The following is a 20509-nucleotide window of genomic DNA, read 5'->3' as shown; positions in this document are numbered from 1 at the left end:
CTGAAGGGTGCGCAGGTGCTGACTGCAGAAGTAGAGAGCCCTGCTGAAGGGTGCGCAGGTGCTGACTGCAGAAGTAGAGAGAGCCCTGCTGAAGGATGAATTTGGAAACAGCAACAATGTTTTTCTGAGTTGCACTGTGTATGTTGAAAAAAGCTCACTGCTGCACTGGGTGGGGGGATCATATGGAGACCCCACAGTAGCCCTTACACAGTACAAGTCAGGCGCAGAATGGTTTTAGCATGGCAGCTTAGACGCCAGCATGCAAGAAAAGCAGTTCAAGGCAGATGGCCTGGTGGCCACAGGACCCAAGTGCGAGTGGCAAGGAGGCGAGAGGACGAGCCTGGGTGTTCTTGTGTGAGCTGCGTGGAAAGTTGGCGCAGGAATGAGATGAAGGTTTGAAAGTTGCTCTTCATGATTGTTTTTATTCGCTCTCCTAAGGGAAGTTTTTGTACCTTCTAAATCTCTTCCTAGGTGGAACACTTTCTCAAAGAAACAGAGTGATCTAACTGTAATTCACTGTGCTGACTGTTGAACTTCACATGTGAACTTGAGCTCGGCTCACCGTTCAGCTGAGACACAGGTACTGGCTGTTCTGGACGTTGTTCTGAGGAGAAAATAGATCGCAGTCGAGCCCGTGCCCTGTTGGAGAACGCTGAGCCGTGGTTTCCGTTTTTCTTTCACATTCTGTACAGTGGGGCTCGTGGCAGCCTTTGTACTCTTGGGCTTTTTTGCATTTTTAATTTCTGTGGCAAACAAGCAGAAATTAGAGTTGTGGGTAATGTTCCATAGCTTTTCTTTTTTTTTAACTAAAAAAAAAAAATCTCTATGGGAAAACAAATGGCATAAATTCTCCACTGAGAAAGCGAGGTTTGTTTAATTTAAGCTAAGAGATTAATGAACAGAAGGGGGCCTCCCAAGTTCGTGGTCAAGTGGCATTCAAAGAATGGGATTTTGTCCACGGACTTTCAGAAGGCCCTCATACAAATCATGGAGGAAGTTCTGTTTCAGGGACACTCGGAGAAGGGAACCTTGAAAAAGGAGAATGTTGGGATTGAGGGTTCTCGCCACTCGTGAAGTTGTTTTTAACCCCACTGGACTCTCTTGTCTTGCTTACGCAGTAGATAGCAAATGAGGTCTTTTTTTTTTTTTAATAGAAGTAGGCAAAAATTACTGTCTCAGTTTCACCACATGGGAAAATAAGATGAATAGTTATTGCCTTATTTACAATGCGTTTCTCTTAACTGGGTCACTTAAAGACGCTACAGAAGAACAGTTTGTCTTTCCACACCCAAACACACTTGTGCAAAGAGGGAGTATGAAACACAGGCTGTTGGAGAAGATCCTCATACTGAGATCTAGTTAGGTATGTGGTAAGGAAATGCTTGTTGCTCTTTAGAAACATCTATTTTTTGAATTTCCATTTATCAATCACTGCAAGTTATAGACGTACCCCTGTGGCATTGGCTAGAACGAAACGATTCCATACACTGGAGCCCTCGTCCACTGTGCCCGAATTCTGCCCTGCGATCAAGAGAGAGACAGAACTGTAGCTCTGGGACCTGTCCTTTGTCGTCTTCTGCCGCTAAATAATTCAGCTTGTTCGTTTCTTATCTATATGCTGAAACTGCTGAAGAATAAATACTATAGTGGCACATACCCAAGGTGATACTTTCTAAATCACATTTCATTGAAGTACTTTCTACTTCCGTTACTGGATCTGGTATCTCCTAAACTGTTAAGAAACCAGTTACTGTTCATGATAAACCACTTGCTCATGAAAAATGTGAGGTTTAACAAATAAGGAATACTTGCTGTATTTATTCAAGTGTCTATTGCTTACGTGTTAAATGTGAGCAGAATATTGATTGCCTATTTGTTTTCTGCAATTACTATACAGTAACTTTTTGAGTACGTTGAAATTTATCTGTGCAACAAATTTATATTAGAATACAATTTGAAGCATTTTTTCCCCTATAGCCTTTTTCGACTGGGGAAGCAATTAGTACACTTTGTTCTTGTACTAGCTGTGTTTCTATATACTATGTACCCTGTGTCTCCCAGAGACCCTAGAGTACGTTGGTCTTTGCCCCCCGTTTGTGGGTTCTGTTTTTGTGAGATTTTTTTTTTTAAATATGCAGACAATAAAATGCCCCTGCTTGTTACCCTGTTGCTTCATTTCTCTTTCGTTTGTTTGATCTGGACAGAGGGCGGTCATAGCTGCTAATATGTGTTTCCTACCCCTTGGGCCTGGATGCTCTGCCAACATTCTCTGCCACTCACTTGCCACGGTCCAGCCGCGGCGGGGTGAAGGGTCGGTCCCCTGTTCGGTGGGTAAGGCGTCGACGCGAGAGGGATGAGCAGAGTCAGGAGTCAGTGATCATCTGCTGCTTTATTACAATTTTAAGGTTCTATTTAAACAATATTTTCTGACAATCATACAATCAAAGCGGAAAGAAAAAATTCTAATAATAAAAGGTGCAAAGCATAGAGTTTTTCAGGGCATTCTGTTTAAATCTTCTTGGAACGTTCTTTCTGGGTGACTGGTTCATTTAAGTTTTCAATCTTGACCAACGTACATTGTGATTAACCGTAGACATGAATGGTTCTTGAAATAGGTCTGTGGTAATGGTGCCAAACAGTGTTCAAGTTCAAGGAAGTGGATAGGAGAAAATTGTCATGAACTTAAAATACAAAGTTCTAAGTTAGCTAAATATTCTTTCTATGCTTCATCAATCTTACGTTCTTTAAGCCTTCGTTCCATTTCTTTTACCTGCCTTTTCAATCGGGCTTCCACTGTTCTCTTATTTCCATTATGCACCATCTACACAATCTACATTTTTGTGGATTGTAATAACATTTTTGTACACCTTATTTTGTCTTCAATAGATCTAACGCACCAAACTGGGCCACTCCTTTTTGTTCTTTCCCATAAAAATAAGGTTGAAAATTTTACATGCTTCCCATGTACCTCAATAATATGTTCTCCATTGTCGTCATGAATGCCAGTGTAATTCAAAGGAGGGAGAGCAGTCTTAGGGGTTTTTTTCATTACTGTCCCCTTTACTATAAGCAAATTTATTAAGGGGTTCTACTAAGTGAATCAAGGGTTGTTTCTTATCTTTGGCACTCTTTCCCAGAAAGGCAGTCATAGGGAACTTCTCAGGAGTTACTGTAGTCAGTTGGGGTTGTTCCAATTCTAACTTTTGCATTTTTCCATAAATATACCAAAATCCTCATTCCCTTGTATGGCTTTGATAATTAACTCAGTCATTCTATCATTTGCATCCCTTCTCTTTATGGGTACTGTGATTTCCCCTGAATTATTCATCGTGGTCTCATTATTGCTCATAGTGGCAATAATGATTTCATTTTTACATGGTCCGGGATAAAACATAAACATACTCCAGAATATCATAGCGGCAACACAAAACAATTTGTGAGCGGATTCCGGCATCCAATTCCTACAGTCCGACTTCTTTGAAGTCGGGCCATCTGTCGCTGGACTTTGTCCTCAATGTCAGCCGGCAGGAGTGGTCCCATCACTCACTCCTGGAAACAATTCTGTAAGCCGTCAGTTTTCCCATTTTTCAGATGAGAAAACCAAGGTTCGAGCAAGTGAAAGCTTCCAGAGTCAGGGTCTTCACATCCCCTGCCTGCTTTATGTACGGGGCCGTCAGGGTTCCCCAGTGCTGCCTGAAGAAAAGACACCACAGTGGACGACTATAAAGAATACAAGTTTATTTTCTCACAGCCTGGAGGCTCAAAGTTCAAATCAGGGCCTTCCCTACTGATGAGATCTTCATCTGGCTTCTGCCTTCTGTGTGTGTATTTGCATCTCACCTCTCTAGAAGACAACACTTAGAAATGATTAGGTTTAGGACCCACACTCCTCCAGAGACAGACTCGCTAAGAGAATAAATCCCTATTCCCAAACTGGACCACTCACAGGCACAAGACTTAGGACTTCAACATAACTCTTCGGGGGGACACACTTCAGCCCATAAGCAGGAGATGCGTATGATCTCGGGGAGTTGGTGAAGCACAGCATCAACCTGAGCGTTCGGCGTGCAGCCAGCACCTGCATGCAGTTTCAGCCCTTCGCTTCAACTAACCGGGTTTGTGATTGAACACAAGGTGGCTCAGACCCCGAAGAACTTAGACCTCAGCTAAACTGGTAAGCAGTTCCTTTGGGGACTAAAATGAAAGCTTACTGTGTGTTTCTCAAAACAGACAAACCTTTGTTTTCACTGATTTTTAAAAAATGTGTATTGTAATAAAACCCAAAGAAGAACAAACCCACTGTCGGCAAGTCCGTGTCGACTCAGAGCAACGCTATCTTGGGTTTCGGAGGCCTTGCCAATCGTTAGGGGAGCAGACAGCTTCATGGCTCTCCCTCAGAATGGCTGGTAGCTCTGGACTGCCTTACTTGGGATTAGCAGCCTTGCTTACCCAGCACCCATCGAGCGCCTTGTTTATTACATAAAAACCCAACCAACTGCCATTGAGCCCGTTCAAGCTCATAGTGACTACAGAATGGAGTAAAACTGCCCCTGTGGGTTTCGAGAGTAAATTTTTACAGCAGTAGAAAACAACCTCTCCCCCAGAGAGCTGCTGATGCTTTCAAACTGCTACACTTACCAGGGCTCCATTTATGCGTCATTCTTGTTATAGTAAAGAAACTCACAGCCATCGAGTCAATGCTGACTCATCGATCCTATAGGACACGGTAAAGCTCCGCCCCTCTTAGTTTCACAGACTGACTCTTCATGGGTACAGAAAGCTCCACCTCTCTCCCACGGAGTGGCTAGTGGTTTGGAACCACTGACTTTGCAGTTAGGGGTAATCACTATGCCAACCAAGGCTCCTGTTTATTATAATAGAAAAGAATAATTAAAAGGTACAAAACTGTATTAGTCTAGGTACTTTGGAGAAACAAATCCATGGTGACTCCAGTATAAAAGAGAGTTTTCTGTACAGAAAGTGTGCATCACGAAAACATCCCAACCCAATGCTGCCCAAGCCCACAAGTCCAACATTAACCCATTAACCCAACACTAGTCCACAAAGTCCTCCACCTCACAAAACAGAGGCAATGATGCCGACTGCAGGAGGAAAGAGGAGTCAGTAAACGAATAAGCATCTCAGCACTGGCAGGGGTCTCCACATGGCTGCTCCAGCACCCAGGGCTGCATCTGGATAGATCCATGTGGCTTCGCCTTGGGGATGTCTTGTAGGAAGTCAATCTTGCAAGCTGAAGCAGGGAGCTGCTAAGGCAGCTGCATCCTGGTGCGACCATCACAAAGCAAGAGACCTGAGAAGTAGAAAGGTGAGGCTCACCACCCATTTATCCCTCCGCCTTTCAATTAGCCCCACATGTGATTATCGTCCAGGCTGGCACAATTAACTCACATAGTGAAGATTTTTTAAATCCCCCAATGTAATCACACTAAGAAAACACTGGCCAATCTGTGCTATATGTTTTTCCAGTGTTTTTAATGGGTGTGCATACATGAGAAAGCTCTTCAAAACGTTGATGGGAAAATTCCATAATTTTTCAGTTCAGTTTTGCCATAAAATTTGTGAAGCCTTCTCATATAACACACACTCATGATACATGTTTTTAATGGGACCATACTCACCCTCCACTCCCACCCCGGCCGTGATCCAATGCAGGTAACTTGCCTGTATCAAAAACACTGAGGTGCCATGCTGTGCTCTTGACTTGCTGCAGAGTGGCAGTGGCCGTGGGCACGGGGCTCCAGTGTGCTTCCCTCCCAGTCACGTGCTGAGATTGCACTTCTCACCCTTTGGTGGCGCTGTGGGGTAAGCGGTGGACTGCTAAGCAGCTGGTCTTCGGGAGAGAGGAGAGGCGATCTACCACCCTGAAAGGCAGGTAGTCTCGGAAACTAGAGATGTCATGAGTCTGAATGGACCCGGTGGCGGTTGGGAGAAAAGGACCTGGAGATGTCCCATCAAGGTTACAGACTAGGAAACCCCAACAGGGAGTTCTGCTCGGCCCTGTGGGGCCCTCCCTGTGAGCTGGAATCGACTCGGCGCACAGAGCAGCGTGTCGAAAGGAGGTGCTGGATTTCTCGATCCGTAATTTCTCGCTGTATTGAAGAACACTGCTGAATGTGCTCCCATGTTCACCTCTGCCCACTTGGCTATTTTCCTTTTTTAGGACAAGTTTTTTAGAAGCGGGACTTGCTAGCTCAAAGAACATGCATGTTATAAACTTTTGATTCTTAATGATTACATTCTCACAACCTTGCCAATGCTTGATTGAATTGGTTCTTTTCCATTGACAATAAACAGGCATATCTAGTGTCTTAAGGAGTTCTAATTTATTAATTTGCAACTGGAATTATACTTGTCAAGCCACCCAAGTGCCATGAAGTTGATTCTGACTCTCAGTGACCCCAGGTAACACAGTAGAACTGTCCCATAGGGTTTCTCGGGTTACATCTGTATGGGACCAGGTTTCTCTTCAGTAACCCTGGGGGAGTTTGAACCACCAACCTTTTCTTTTCTTTTTTTTTAATACCCAAGCATTTAACTGTTGTGCCACCAGTACCCCTTCCAGATAGCTGCAGAAAGGTCTGTCCAACAGTCACAGCACCCCGGGGAGACTGCTTAGCGCACAAGGATGCAGAGGAAGAAACGGCTGGATGAACTCGATGTCATCCAACAACCGGAGAGCTTCATCCCACGGGACCTGGAATCAGCTGGAAATAAAAAGACTCTTGTTTTCTGGCCGCCTTGTTTTAGGCGTCACCTAGATTACCACCCGTGTGTCAAACCGTCCTCAGACGGATCATCTTTAAGTGCTGGATTGCAGCTTTCGTTCTCATCCATCACTTTTTAGTCCCTGAATTCCTATATACAAATAAATTCTTCTAAAAGGATTAGCCCAAAGCTTGTTTCTATGCGTGGAGGTTGAAGGTGGGCAAATGTCCAGTTTTTCCAAACTGCTGCCCCACTCCATCACTACCTCTAACACCAACTACTTCCCCCCCTCCTTTCTCCTCCTTCCCCACCACTCACCTTTGGTCCTAATTCACTGCAATGACTCACAAAACTAATGAACTATCAAGACGATGCTCGTGTGCCTGCGGAAGCTGGCAAGGCCAAATCCATGGTTCAGCCAACTGACTGCAGACATGGAGACGTCTGACTCGCGTGGTTACAGGGGCTAACAAACCCCACACCGCAGGCCAGAGGAGGAAGAGCTAAACACAGCATCCAGAACAAGAGCGGAAACGGGTAGGACGTTTTTAGGTATTTGAGGCAGACCATACCCACAAAGAAAGGCCCCTTGAGCAAAGCTTACAAGAGGGTGAAGGGTAAGGGTCGGGACGAATTACACTTAGTAAGTCTGTGACTTAAGGTAGACCCCATCCTAATCTGACGTCAGTAGTATAATGAACAACTCACTCCCCAGTGGGGCCGTACCCACAGACATCAAGGCAGATCACAAAATGGAGGCCAGTGACACCAGATCACAAAAGGATGGGTTATTGTACCCCGTTATAGAACTCATGAGTTACGTGATTACATCACTGCTAAAATAGTGAGCACCATAGCACAGCCAGGTGGACACAAGGTCCACTGACATGAGTGGCATTAGTAGTTGGCTGTCCGATCCCTGCAGTGGGCCACAAGCGGTTGCTTTGCAGTTTTACTTAATCATGGAAGTTGCAAAGACCAGATTCGGGCTGGGCTATGCACTCACTACATCTTGGCTATATCTGCTTATCTTTCCACTGCACTGACCACCCTTGGGAAGCTCGATTTGTGTGTTGACACACAGGATCCATCGTGAAAGTTGATAAACATTCTGAGACCACCTGTTTCAAGTCAGTCTTTTCATAAGGAAAGGCAGTCTGAGACAGAACTTCCCAGGTCAAAGTAGAAACGAAAATCCAAACTCTGTGAGATCTCAACTCCTCGCTCACTTCCTAGTCGCCCACATTGGCTCATCTTTGAAGAAGTGCTAGATAGACCTCCAATTTGGCATTCTGGAGGCAGATAAAGCAACAGGCGCTCCTTTGCAGCATAAACCAGGGCAGACTACCTTGGACGTGATGCTATTTCCCCCCAGTGTGGCACAGTCTGGGAACCCCACAGGGGCAGTTCTGCCCGGTCCTGTCGGGTCACTATGAGTTGGCATCGGCTCGATGGCAGTGAGGTGGGTTTTGGGTTGATGGTGTTTTAATGCAAATGAGGCATTGGAGCTCTGCTCACCGTTCTTTTTTTCCCCAGAATCAAGAGTGCCAAGCTTATAAACCACGCATTCATTTCATAGATCTACAGAGAATGATTCTTAATCCATGTCTTATGATACTTTGTTATTTTCAGCTGTGTTAAAACTCTTAAAAGTTCTATAAAGTAAATTTCATTTTTCTGAAATAGGTATGTATTTCACAGCAAGGAGTGAAGGGGAATGCCCAAATTAAGTTAATGAATTAGAACTTGGGGAGCACTCATCTAGGATATTAAACCCAGAAACCTCTGGGCTTTTCCTGACATAGGCCCTCCTACCAGGAATTTTCGCTTCCTAAAATCCTGGGAAATCGTCAACAACTCCTATACTTTGTTGTGAAAAATCAAACCTAATGCATCAAACAGTTCCCACGTGACTTGAATGCTTCAGAATTCCAGGTATCATTTTCTTATTAAGTCAATGTGATATTACATTTTGATAACATAATGGCAAACAGCACATTTTTTTTAAACATTTTATTAGGGGCTCATACAACTGTTATCCCAATCCATACACACATCAATTGTGTAAAGCATATTTGTACATCATTTCTCAAAACATTTTCTCTCCATTTAAACCCCCGACATTAGGTCCTCATTTTTCCCCTCCCTCCCCGCTCCCCCCTCCCACATGAGCCCTTGATAGTTTATAAATGGGTATTTTGTCATATCTTGCCCTGTCCGACGTCTCCCTTCATCCACTTTTCGGTTGTCTGTCCCCCAGGGAGGAGGTCACACACAGTTCCATGTAATCGGTTCCCTCTTTCCTACCCATTCTCCCTTTACCCTCCCTGTTTTGCCACTCACACCACTGGTCCTATAGGGCTCATCCATCCTGGATTCCCTGGATTTTCAGTTCCTATCTGTACCAGTGTACCTCCTCTGGTCTAGCCAGTCTTGCAAGATAGAATTCGAGTCATGGTAGTGGGAGCGGGGAGGAAACCTTTAGGAACTAGAGGAAAGTTGTATTTCTCATCATTGTTACATCGCACCCTGACTGGCTCATCTCCTCCCCGAGACCCCTCTGCAAGGGGATCTCCAGTGGCCTACTAATGGGCTTTGGATCTCCACTCCACACTCCCCCCATCATTCACTATGGTAAGATTTTTTGTTCTGATGATGCCTTACACCTGATCCCTTCGACACCTCGTGGTTGCATAGGCTGGTGAACAAGCACATTTTTATAGAACCCAAACTAAACCCACGCCCGTTGAGTTGATTCTGGCTCACAGCCACCCTGGAAGGCAGACGAGACACTGCCTCGTGGTCTCCAAATCTTTCCATCTTTATGGGAACAGACCGGCTTGGGTGGTTCTGACCACCAACCTTGCAGTTAGCAGCTGTGAAAACGTCACAAAGGCTACACCCGACCTCTTTTTAGCTATCCGAGAAAGCAGAGGAATACATTACACACCGGTGCAATGCCAACCGCCACAATGCAGAGGACAGACGTGCCTCCACCCGCCTCTTTCTTCATTCTGCTGACCGTTCCTCTTAAGAATCCATTGCCATGGCCACAAGAAAACCTGACAGATGCTTGTCACAAGTAGGGGAGTTCACGAGACAAATTAGCAAGTTAGCACAAGCCAGGATCAGAAAACATTGAGGAGCTAGTCTCCGGACCACAGCATTCACCAGCGGCCACGTCTCTCTTGTCCTCAGCCTCTCGGCCTCACGGTACTTTGGTCTCTGCCTTGTTCTGTGAGCAGGAAGCCCGCAGACTGCTCTGTCTCACATTCTCGAAGTTTCAGAGTTGGCTGTTGGCTCCATCTCATGGTTTCCTTGCCTTCGCCTCTGGTCTCGGCGTGACATGGCCTCTTCTGCCTCGACCATTTCAGGCAGGGATTTCAACAGTGTCCCATGTGCGCCTCTTCCTTGATATTCCTGGTAATTCTCTCCTCTCCCGAAGTGGCTCTCTGACAGACTGAGGAGGTCAGCAGGAGTGGGAAATAACAACTAAAATGGATCAATCCCTTCTATTAGGGTCCCTTGTAACCTATTTGCACAATCCCACTAATCATTTGGTGGTGTTACTGCCGGCTTTCCCATGGCCCCAGGAACAGAGAGGCAGAGTTACCGAGGCTGCAAACAACAAAGGAGTTTATTGACTAGCTCGAGTTAGGGCCCAAGTGCTAAGGCACCAACGCAGTGGTCACCAAAGACAAGGACGCCGGCCTGGGGTATAAGCCAAGCTGTTATACTCTCTACAGGTTACATAAACTGGGTGAAACTATCCCCCCTGGGTGAGACTATTTCCCCCTCACCCTCCCAGAGTTCAATGACTTTATCTGGAGACAGTCGGTTGTGCAGGTCTTGTTGGTTGGCTGGCTCCACTCTGGGGACGTTCCAATTGTGGTCACTCAGAACTTTCCAGGTGCGGTCAGCATCATTGAGATCACTGGGCCTTTCCAGGTGTGGTCAGTGTCATTTCGGGGGAGAGGGTGGCTTTGTTAGGGGAACGAAACTCAAGGCTGTTTGAGATACGAAACTTAAAACTGGAGGAAAGAAGAAAAAATGAAACTTGGGCCTATTTTAAGAGGCTCGGCCTGTCATGCAGTCACTGCTGCCTTAGTGGGAGTACAGAGATGTGGATTACACACCAAAACAACAACGACAAAAAACCATACAACTCAATGCCATCAGTGGATTCTGGCTCATAGATAGGACAGTAGAACTGGCCCCGTGGGTTTCCAAGACTAATCCGCTACAGAGGTAGAAAGTCTTGTCACTACCCTGTCGGACGCGAGCATGACAGCAAGGGCTGAGCACCCCACAAGACCAAAAGCAAACCAGGGAGCGAGATTAGATGCTTTGGGTTCAAAGGAAGCTGCAAGTCGCAGAGCAATCCTCGAAATGGCCAGACCTCATGTGCTAATTGTCATATGTGCCAGACATGCTTTACCATCCTCTAAAGACCCGCGCCCTGGCTGCAGGGCATGACTTCCTATAGAAAACTTTTTCTGTTTCTGCTCTCCCATGCCCAGTCAGTTTCCTTTGTCCATCTCTTTGGACCTCAGTTTTACTTTACATACCCTACAGAGTGGGTAGTGGTTTTGAACTCCTGACCCTGTGGCTAGCAGACCAAGTCTTAGCCACAACACCACCAAGGCTCCTTGAGACGTGGATAGAAGAACTTTATTGCTTCACTTCACCCCAGGCGTTTCATAAAGCCAACACTAAACCTACTGCCACTGCTTGAGTTCAGCCCTATAGGACAGAGTAGAACTGCCCCTTTGGGGTTTTGAACATTGCAACCTTTAGCAAAGCAGACAGCTTCATCTTTCTCCATATTCAATGTCTGCTTTGTTCTCCACACACCATGCTTCCTTCGTTTGGATACGTGGCTTCTTTAAAAACATTGTATTTCCCCCACTCAGAAAGCCAGTCTGTCTTCGTGAAATGAGAAAATTCATGACCACTGTAATGGGGCATTGGAAGACTTTCCTGTTACATTTCAACAATAACTTGTGAAAGTGGATGTATGAAAAATACATTTATATACACAGTATTCAATTCAAATCTACACATTTAGTTATAATTTAAAAATTGAATCTGAATTATGTTATCCAGGTATCTGAGGATATATAGAATATGAGTATATTTAGTTCTTATATCATCCTACACTTTTTTTAGGAAGGTTTAAATATTGACTATTAAGCAGTTGAGGCTTATTTGAATAATTTAGTAAAACGTTAGGAAGAGCGTGGGACAAAACTTTCATAGATCTTTCAGCTTTCAAGTTTCCAAAAAAAGGTAGCCCAAAAGACCAAACAAACCAAAATTCACTACCATCGAGGCAGTTATGACTGCTGGCGACCCGACAGGACAGGGTAGCACGATCCCTGAGGGGTTTTGAGATGCGTAGAAAGCCTCGTTTCTCTCGCGTGGAACACCTGGTGGTCCCCAGCTTTGGGGCTACCAGAGCCCACGACATCACCCGCCGTGCCACCAGGGCTCCTATAGACAAAGCAGCTTTTAAAGCTGTCTGCATGCATGCGTGCGTGCGTGCGTTAAAATGTGTTAAGTAAAGATAGTACACAATTGTCTATGTTGAAAACGCAATTGCATATTTAGAAAAAAATGTCTTAGTTGCAAAGTTGTTTCTATAATCATTTCAATTGCTCTTTAATCTCCCTATTTAAACTGTCTGAAGCCTAATGAATGCCGTGGAAGGCACCGAATAGGGGTGGAATTCTGAATTTATTTACACCTATTGCCCAAGTCTCAAAACCAAGTCACAGCAGGACACGGGGCCATTACAACTCATGAAATAAAATACCATGAGATTGTGTCCGAAAGTTTTCACTTTGTGCTTAGAAATTAAATACTGCAAGGAACGTGTGGGTGCTTTGAGTAAGACTCAGAACCCCGCTGATCCACCACCGCCACTACCCTGCCCCCAGCCCCGCTGTCTGTCCCCAGGGTCATGGTTAAGAGTCAATTCAATGGAAAGTTTGTTCAAGGATATGTCTTACATTTTTTTCTCTGGGCATTTTTTGTGAAACAAAGGAAAGTTGAGTCAATCCATAGAGCCAATTGGTAATTTCAGCAAGTCAATTAAAAAGGTTTAGCATGAAAGAGCTAGAGTATCAGAGAGGGTAAATGTTTACTCATTCACTGATTCATTCAAATATCTTCTTCACATTGATAAGTGCTGACACTTGTTTAGACAAAACACTTAAACACAGCAATGAACAAAACAGATGAACCTCCATCTTCATGAAGGCTACATTCCACTATAACGGAATGGAATAGAGAAATGGCTAGCTGAAACTCTGGTGTCCGAGGATTGTTGATGGTTTATGTGGGCCTTAATAAAAAAAGTCCAGGGTCTTTTAAATTTTCTATAGGACTTCAGAGGAAAAAACATTCATCTTCCTGAGCAGTGTCACTTAATTAGAGATAATGCCATCATGGGGTTTTAGTGGGAAGCGCTGAGTAGAATGTGAAGAAGATCAGTGGAAAAGACAAGTTCAATTGGTTAACTTTGGGAGTTGTATTAGTACTTGCAAGGGTTATTTAAGAGAACCAGGCAAAATGGTGGAATTGCTTGTCAACTTGTCAACATAGGGTGTGTGAAAATGAATAAAGGTTTGGTGAGGAGTGGAGAGAGCTTTCTTGGTTTTTTTCTCAATGTTTTTCATACAACTATAAAGAAAAACCAAGAATGAGTATTTACATGACTGTGCCTATTTTGTTATTGTCATCTGCACTATCTTCCTTGTACTTTTGGTTTTCCTGGGATTATAATCGCCTCTGTTTTTTTGTGTTTTGTTTTGCTTTTTCTTCCACTTTCATCAATCACTGTGGTATTTGTAGGGAACATTGTAACTAATGAAAGAGATTATTTAATGAGAATAGAGATACCGGGAGGATTAGGAGAAGGTGGGGGAGAAGGGGAATCGATCACAAGGATCAATATATAACCCCTTCCCAGGGGGACGAACAACAGGAAAGTGGGTAAAGGGCAATAGAGGACAATGTAAGATATGAAAATAATCTATAACTTATCAAGGGTTCATAAGGGAGGGCGGCGAGGGAGGGAGGAGGGAAAATGAGCTGATATCAAGGGCTCAAGTAGAAAGAAAATGCTTTCAAAATGATGATGGCAGCATACGTGCAAATGTGCTTGACACAATGGATGAATGTGTGGATTGTGATAAAAGATGTAAAAGTCCCCAATAAAAGTATTTAATAAAAAAAAAGAAAGAGGATTTGAAGCACATAATGATGAGGATCAAAGATTGAAGCCTTCAATATGGATTATGACTTAAACTAAAGAAAACAAAATTCTCACAACTGGGCCAATAGGTAACATCATGATAAATGGAGAAAAGATTGAATTTGTCCACAATCGATGCTCATGGAAGTAGCAATCAAAGATCAAATGATGCAGTGCATTAGGTAAATCTGCAGCCCAAGACCTCTTAAAGTATTTAAGAGGAAGGAGGTTACTTTGAGGACTAAGGTGTGCCTGACCCAACCCATGATGTTTTCAACGGCCTCATCTGCCCGTGGAAGCTGGACATTGAAAAGGGAGGACTCTTCCCTGTTCATGCATTTGAAACATGGTGCTGGCAAAGAATAGGAAAGGTACCAGGGACTGCCAAAAGAACAAACTGACCTTCCCAGGAAGTACAGCCCAGATGCTCCTTGGAAGTAAGAATGGTGAGACTGCGTCTCACATACTTGGGGCATGTTATCAGGAGCGACCGGTCCCTGAAAAAAGACAACATGCTTGGTCAGGTGGAAGAGCAGAGTAAAAGAGGAAGCCCCTCGGTGATAGGGATCGACACAGTAGCTGCAGCAAGGGGGTCCAACATAAGAGCATTTGGGAGGATGGCACAGGACCAGGCGATGTCTGGTTTTGTTGTGTTTAAGGTCAATAAGAGCTGGAACTGAGTCAGTGTCATCTGATAACAACGACACATTGTATGCTCTTGAAAAGAAATACATACTTAGAAACGAAACAAAAAAAAGAAAGAGATTATTTATAACCAAAGGAAACTGGTCGTGCCACTCCAATTAACTCCCGGGTTTGGTGAAGATAAGGGGATCAATATGTCACCATTAGCTGTAACCCATTCATGGCACATCAGCATGCTGAGAATGCTGGCGAACCGATTCATATCCATTCCCAAACTCTGCGATGGGAGTTTGACTTCTCTCAGTGCATTACAGCCTATCATGTGACCATGCGATGTCATCGTTTGTAGTGCTCCCAGCCGGGACCCTGTTCCGCTGTTCTGTTCTGAATTGTTTGTTCTCTAAGCAACCGTACTCGTGTCTTCCTTACTTCTCCCTTCACTGCACCCAATGGATTCCTCTATCTTATTCCTCTTTCTTTGTTTACCTCCTCCTTTGAGTAGACCCTCTCCTTTAAGCCTTTAAGAGAGACTGGATGCACGGGGATTATGTTTTTCATCTTTGTGTAGCAGTTAGGAATATTTCCAGCTGCAGGGGACTGCATTCATCATGCATGGCGACTTAAATAGAGATGCATTTTTTCTTACATTCCAGGAACCCACAAGGCCAGCAATGCAGCAGCTCAACTGTGCAATCGGGAACCCGGGCTCTTTCTGTCCTCGTCCCAGCAGATGGATTTTGTTTTATTTTGTCTTGGTGCCAGCATCATGTCCTTACCCTGGAATTTCAGTGCAAAAGAAAATCGATTGGCACAAACATCTTCCTCTTCATATGCCTCATATGATTGCTCTTTCCAGAAAGAAGACACTTCTTAGAAAAGCCAAAGCAGATTTCTGCTCTCGGCTTCTTGATCAGAGCTGGGCCACATCTCTAGCTCTACCTGCAAGAAGGCTAGGAGGGACTCTCTTCCTGGAAATCAGAGCATTTTCACCCACTCAACAAAAACTAAGGACTTACTACCCAACTGCCATCAAGTGTATTCTGACTCATAGCAACCCTACATAATTTCCAAGACTGTAAATCTTTATACTAGCAAATAGCCTCATCTTTCTCCCAAGGAACAGCTGTTGGGTTTGAACCACTAACCTTATGGTTAGCAATCCAATAACTAATCCACAATATCACCAGGGCTTCTTGGGGGCCTATTTGAAAGTGGTGAGATGGCTATTGAAGAGGCAAAGGATAGGTTCCTACTTGAAACACCTCAGAATGATTATTTTATTTTATGTTATCCTAATATTTGAATGATAGTGGAGCTGAATATGTACCTTTAAGCCAAAATTTTATTTCTTAAATTGCTGACAGTATTTCTGCATTGTCTTCTGGGTTCTACTGTGATAATAATTGCATTCAATTCCCAACTGTTTGAAGAGGAACTTTATTTTTCTTCTCTGAAAGAATTTTTCTTTTCCTCGATATTCTCAAATTTCCATACGATGTGCCTTAAGGTGGGTCATCCTTCCTTCATTCTGTAAGACACTCGATGGTCTCCTAAAGGCTGAAGATGTTCTTCGGGCCTAGAACAATCTCCTGAGTTATCTCCTTTAAACTTGGCTCCCAGTCACTATCTTGTTTTTTTTTTAATTTTCCTGGAGATTCTATTATTTTTCTGTTCTTTCTTTCTCAAGAGTCTAGTGTTCAGATGGCGCTGTCTTGGATTGATCCTTTAGTACTTTTGTCTTTTCTCTCCTACTCCCCATGTATTTTTCATTTGTCACTATCTAAAAGATTCTCTTAATTGCGTCTCCCAACTTTTGTGTTGAATATTTCACTTCAGATGTCTAATTCCCAAGGACTCATTTCATTTTGTAAAAGCATTTTTTATTTAATAAATGCAAAATCCTTTTATCTTGCTACTGAAATTAATAACCATTCTCCTGCTGTATTTTCACTGCTTTTTTCCATCTGTCCTTCTTTCCAGCTTTTCTTTCAGTCTCTCCCTCATGTTAGAGATTGTGTGTGTGTGTGTGTGTGTGTGCTTGGTTATTGACTCATATTTAAGAATAAAGCCTAAAAAGTTGATTTCCCTTCTCCAAGTGTGTGGGTGGGTTTTTTTTTCTAAGCAGGTGCAGCTCTCTGTGGGAAGATCTTACTGGTTTGGTTCCCTGGGGACCCTCCATCTGATCTGTAGGTCTTTAGTCTTGGGTTCAGCCATTTCCCCAAGTCGTGTTGTCTAGCGAGTAGAGTGTAGCCTCTGTCCGGGGCTTTCAGACTCAGCTTGAGCAGCTTAGAGCCTGCCAGAGAAGGACCAAATCTGTAAGAAGTGCAGCCAGGAAGTGAGAAGCTAATGAGCCTTTGTCACGCTTCCTGTGCACATCAGGTGAGACCCGTGCTGGAAAGACCTCATGCTTGGTAAAGGAGAAGGTCGGTGAAAACGAGGAACACTCTCAGTGGGACAACTTGACACAACCAGCTCCACAATGGTCTAGGGCAGTGGTTCTCCGCCTTCCTCATGCCGTTGCGACCCTTTCATGCAGTTCCTCATGTGGTGGTGACCCCCCCAACCATAAAATTATTTTCGTTGATACTTCATCACTGTCATTTTGCTACTGTGATGAATTGGGCGACCCCTGTGAAAGGAGGTCGCGACCCACAGGTTGAGAACCGCTGGTCTAGAACATACTGATAGTCTTCAAGATGGCGCAGGACTGGGCAGCCTGTAGTTCTGTTACATCCAAGGTCACTGCTTTGGAGCAGACGCCAGAGCACCTAAGGAGGGCACAACTGGTAAAGAAACTGGAGAGGGGTCACCTTCCACGGCATTCAAATCTCAGTGACTTTCCATTTCTCCTGTCCTTGTGCTCCTACTTACTTACTCTCCCTCCATCCCCCCTGCTAAGCGAGCTCATGTTTCCAGGGGGTTGGGAGGTGGGGGGGTGGGGGTGGGGGTCGGAGAGAACTTCTCCTCAGACTCAAGGTCAGCCCTGCTAGTCTCTGTCCCCGCTGTCGTTCCAACTGTCCAGGCTCTGTAAGGCAAATGGAGTTGGCTTTTGGCTGCATTTCTCCACCAGCTGCTGTGTCAGCTTTCTCCGGTCTGCTAAGTCCCAGAGTCCTCACCAGCTGCTTTCTCAGCTTCCCAGATGCTGTTGCTGACATCAGCGCTCCTTTGCTTTTTAGACGTGTGGTGTAAGCCTTAGTTATTTTATTTTTGAATCCCTTTTCTGAAATTGCAGGGCAAAACTTCCACAGGGACTAATGGGAAATGAATAATTACGTAACTGATTCAGCTGAAAGACTCATGGGTCTCTGGAAGTCCATCGAGCTCACTGTCTGCCTGCATTGGAAACTCCCTGCCGTCCATTCGTTTACGGCTCACACACATCCTTAGGCCAGAGGAGCCATGTGGGTTTCCAAGATCACAATCCTTCTGGCACTGGAAGGCCTCATCTTTCTCACACACAGTGGGCGATGGTTTCAAACTGCCGAGTCTGCAGTGAACCGTCCACTCATAACCTACTAAGCCACAAGGGCTCCTCTCGGGAAAATGGCGCCGGTACAACGTGCTCAACTCAAGGTTGCCTGGGACCTTCAGTTTGTAAAACATGCAGTGTCAAAAAAAAAAAAGTGTGTGAAATGTGTAACCTGTCTCATCTTGGTTCCCTCTAACTTTTAATTATAAGAATGTTCCTTCCCAACTTATATTTATGAACGTGAACTTGGAAATGGCAGCTGCCTTCGAAGAATAGCCTATTATGTGCTGGGAGGCACCACACTCACAACTCCCTGCCATCAAGTCGATTCCAGCTCCTAGGGACTTTATAGGGCAGGGTAGAACTGTCCGTGTGGATTTTGGAGACTGTAATTCTTTATGGAAATAGAAAGCCTCATCTTGCTCCTATAGAGTGACTGATAGTTTTGAACTACTGACCTTGTGGTTAGCAGCCCAACTGGTAAACACTATGCCACCAGGGTTCTGGTGGAGGGGTGGAGTGGTAGGGGCCAGAGGGGAAGCAATTCCACAAAATATATTGTATTTTCTTGTTGTATTTCATATTTCCATCCAATGTATATGCTTCACAAGAAGAGCTGAATTTGCTTTGACACATAAGGCCCTCACTATTCTGTACATTTCATGATTCCTCTTTGCATTTGTATCATTTCTCTGCTTGATTTAGAGGTCTATCTAAAAATCTGTATTAGAGCTTAACTAACCTCCCTATTAAATAAACATTGGCAGCCAGCATATGATTTTACCTTTTTCTTGGCTATAGGCTTCAGGGGAGCAGCTCACAAGGACTTGCTTCTGTGGGACCACTCTGGGGGTTCAAACCGACCACCTGTAGTTTAGTAGTTGAGGGTGACCAATTGGTGTCACTTAGTCAGTTTATATGCTTTAAAGTTGTGCTCATGTGAGAAACATTCTGTCTGTGTACATGGCGAGACCCCTTGTACCATGATGCTGTTGCTGCTTCCTCTCTGCATACGGAGATCTTGCTGTTTCTGTGTGAGGCCCTGTGTGGTTGTGGTGGTGTTGTTAGGTGCCATCGAGTTGGTTCTGACCCATAGTGACCCATGCACAGCAGAAGGAAACACCGCAGGGCCCTGCAGCACCCACACGACCATTCCCACGCCAGATCCCATTGTTGCAGCCCCTGTGACAATCCATCGACTTGTGGGCCTGCCTTTTCCCCACCTCTCCACTTTACAGCACGATGTCCTTCTCCAGGGACTGGTCTCACCTGGAAATATGTTTAACGTATGTGAGAGGAAGTCTCGCCATCCTTGCCTCTAAGGAGCTCTCTGGCTATACTTCTTCCAAGACAGATTTGTTTGCCCTTTTTCGCCGTACATGGTACTTTCCGTGTAGCAGCCCACGGTATTTCAATTTGGAGGGGGCTTAAAAGACAAAGGCTGAGGTGGAAGGGAAAGAGGAGAAGGAAGAAGGCAAGAGGAGGAAGTGGTGGATAAAGAGGAATAGAAGGCGGTTTTAAGGAGGAACTAAGGTCTTACCTTTTGTGGTTGTTAGTTGCAGTTGAGTCTAGTCATGGACTGTGCACAATAGAATGAAACACTGCCCAGTCCGGCGGTGCCATTCTTACAACTGTTGCTTTCTTGGATCCCATGGTCTCAGCCATGTGTCAATCCATCTCTTGACAGTCTTCCTCTATCACTCACTCCCCAGTTGTAATGCCCCCTTTCAGGACTGACCTCCTCTGATGATCTGTCCATAGCACCTGAGAGGAAGTCTGGCCCTCTTCACTTCTCTAGAACATTCTGGTTGTCCTCTTTCCCAGACAGATTTGTGTTTGGCAGTCCAGGATAGTTTCAATATTTGGCGGTCCATGATATTTTCAGTATTTTTTGTCAATACCATAATTCAAATGCATCAGTTGTTCATTGGTCTTCCTTTTCCATGATACAATTTTCACACGCATTGAAAATATCTTGGCTAGAGTCAGGTGCGCCTTGATCTTCAAAATAACTTCCTTGCTCTTTGACACTTAAAAGAGGTCTTGAACAGCAGATTTGCCTAAAGCAATATTTGATTTGATTTCCTAGCTCCATAAAGTTTAAGCTAACTTCCTGATTTATTAAGTTGGTTTTGGAAAGGTAGCCACCAAATACGGGGATTCCCCCCAAAATCCGGAATTGTGCTGGGAGGAGCAGAGTTTTGTAGTAGTACCCTTTCCCCCCTTGCTACATGAGCGTTGAGCAACGCACTCTGAGTTAATGCAACTAGTGGCATTGCCTGGCAAGGTTCTCCGTGGTCACAGTGAATTTTTTCGTGAAAACAGTTTTGTTCAAACCTCATATCTTGTGATGGCTGATTTAAGAGAACCGTGTTTGACTGTGAAATTTTGTTTCCTGCTCAGGAAAAATG

The 20509-nt window shown here is 44.5% G+C and overlaps 1 protein-coding gene across 1 annotated transcript in view; it reads left to right on the top strand.

The window, feature by feature from the left end:
• Positions 1–259: 259 nt before the first annotated feature.
• The window catches only part of AP1S3 (adaptor related protein complex 1 subunit sigma 3), a 131521-nt gene continuing 111271 nt past the window's right edge, over positions 260–20509 (top strand). The window contains exon 1 of the mRNA XM_045294225.1: positions 260–352. Within this exon, the coding sequence (XP_045150160.1) occupies positions 260–352 (93 nt within the window). The remainder of the gene's footprint in view (positions 353–20509) is intronic.

The sequence above is a fragment of the Echinops telfairi genome, unplaced genomic scaffold (genome assembly GCF_000313985.2).
Source record: "Echinops telfairi isolate 266 unplaced genomic scaffold, ASM31398v2 ScPeMD7_3;HRSCAF=10, whole genome shotgun sequence".
NCBI classification, from domain to species: domain Eukaryota; kingdom Metazoa; phylum Chordata; class Mammalia; order Afrosoricida; family Tenrecidae; genus Echinops; species Echinops telfairi.
The sequence above is the reverse complement of the archived record's forward strand: the minus strand, read 5'-3'. Positions and strand labels throughout refer to the sequence as shown.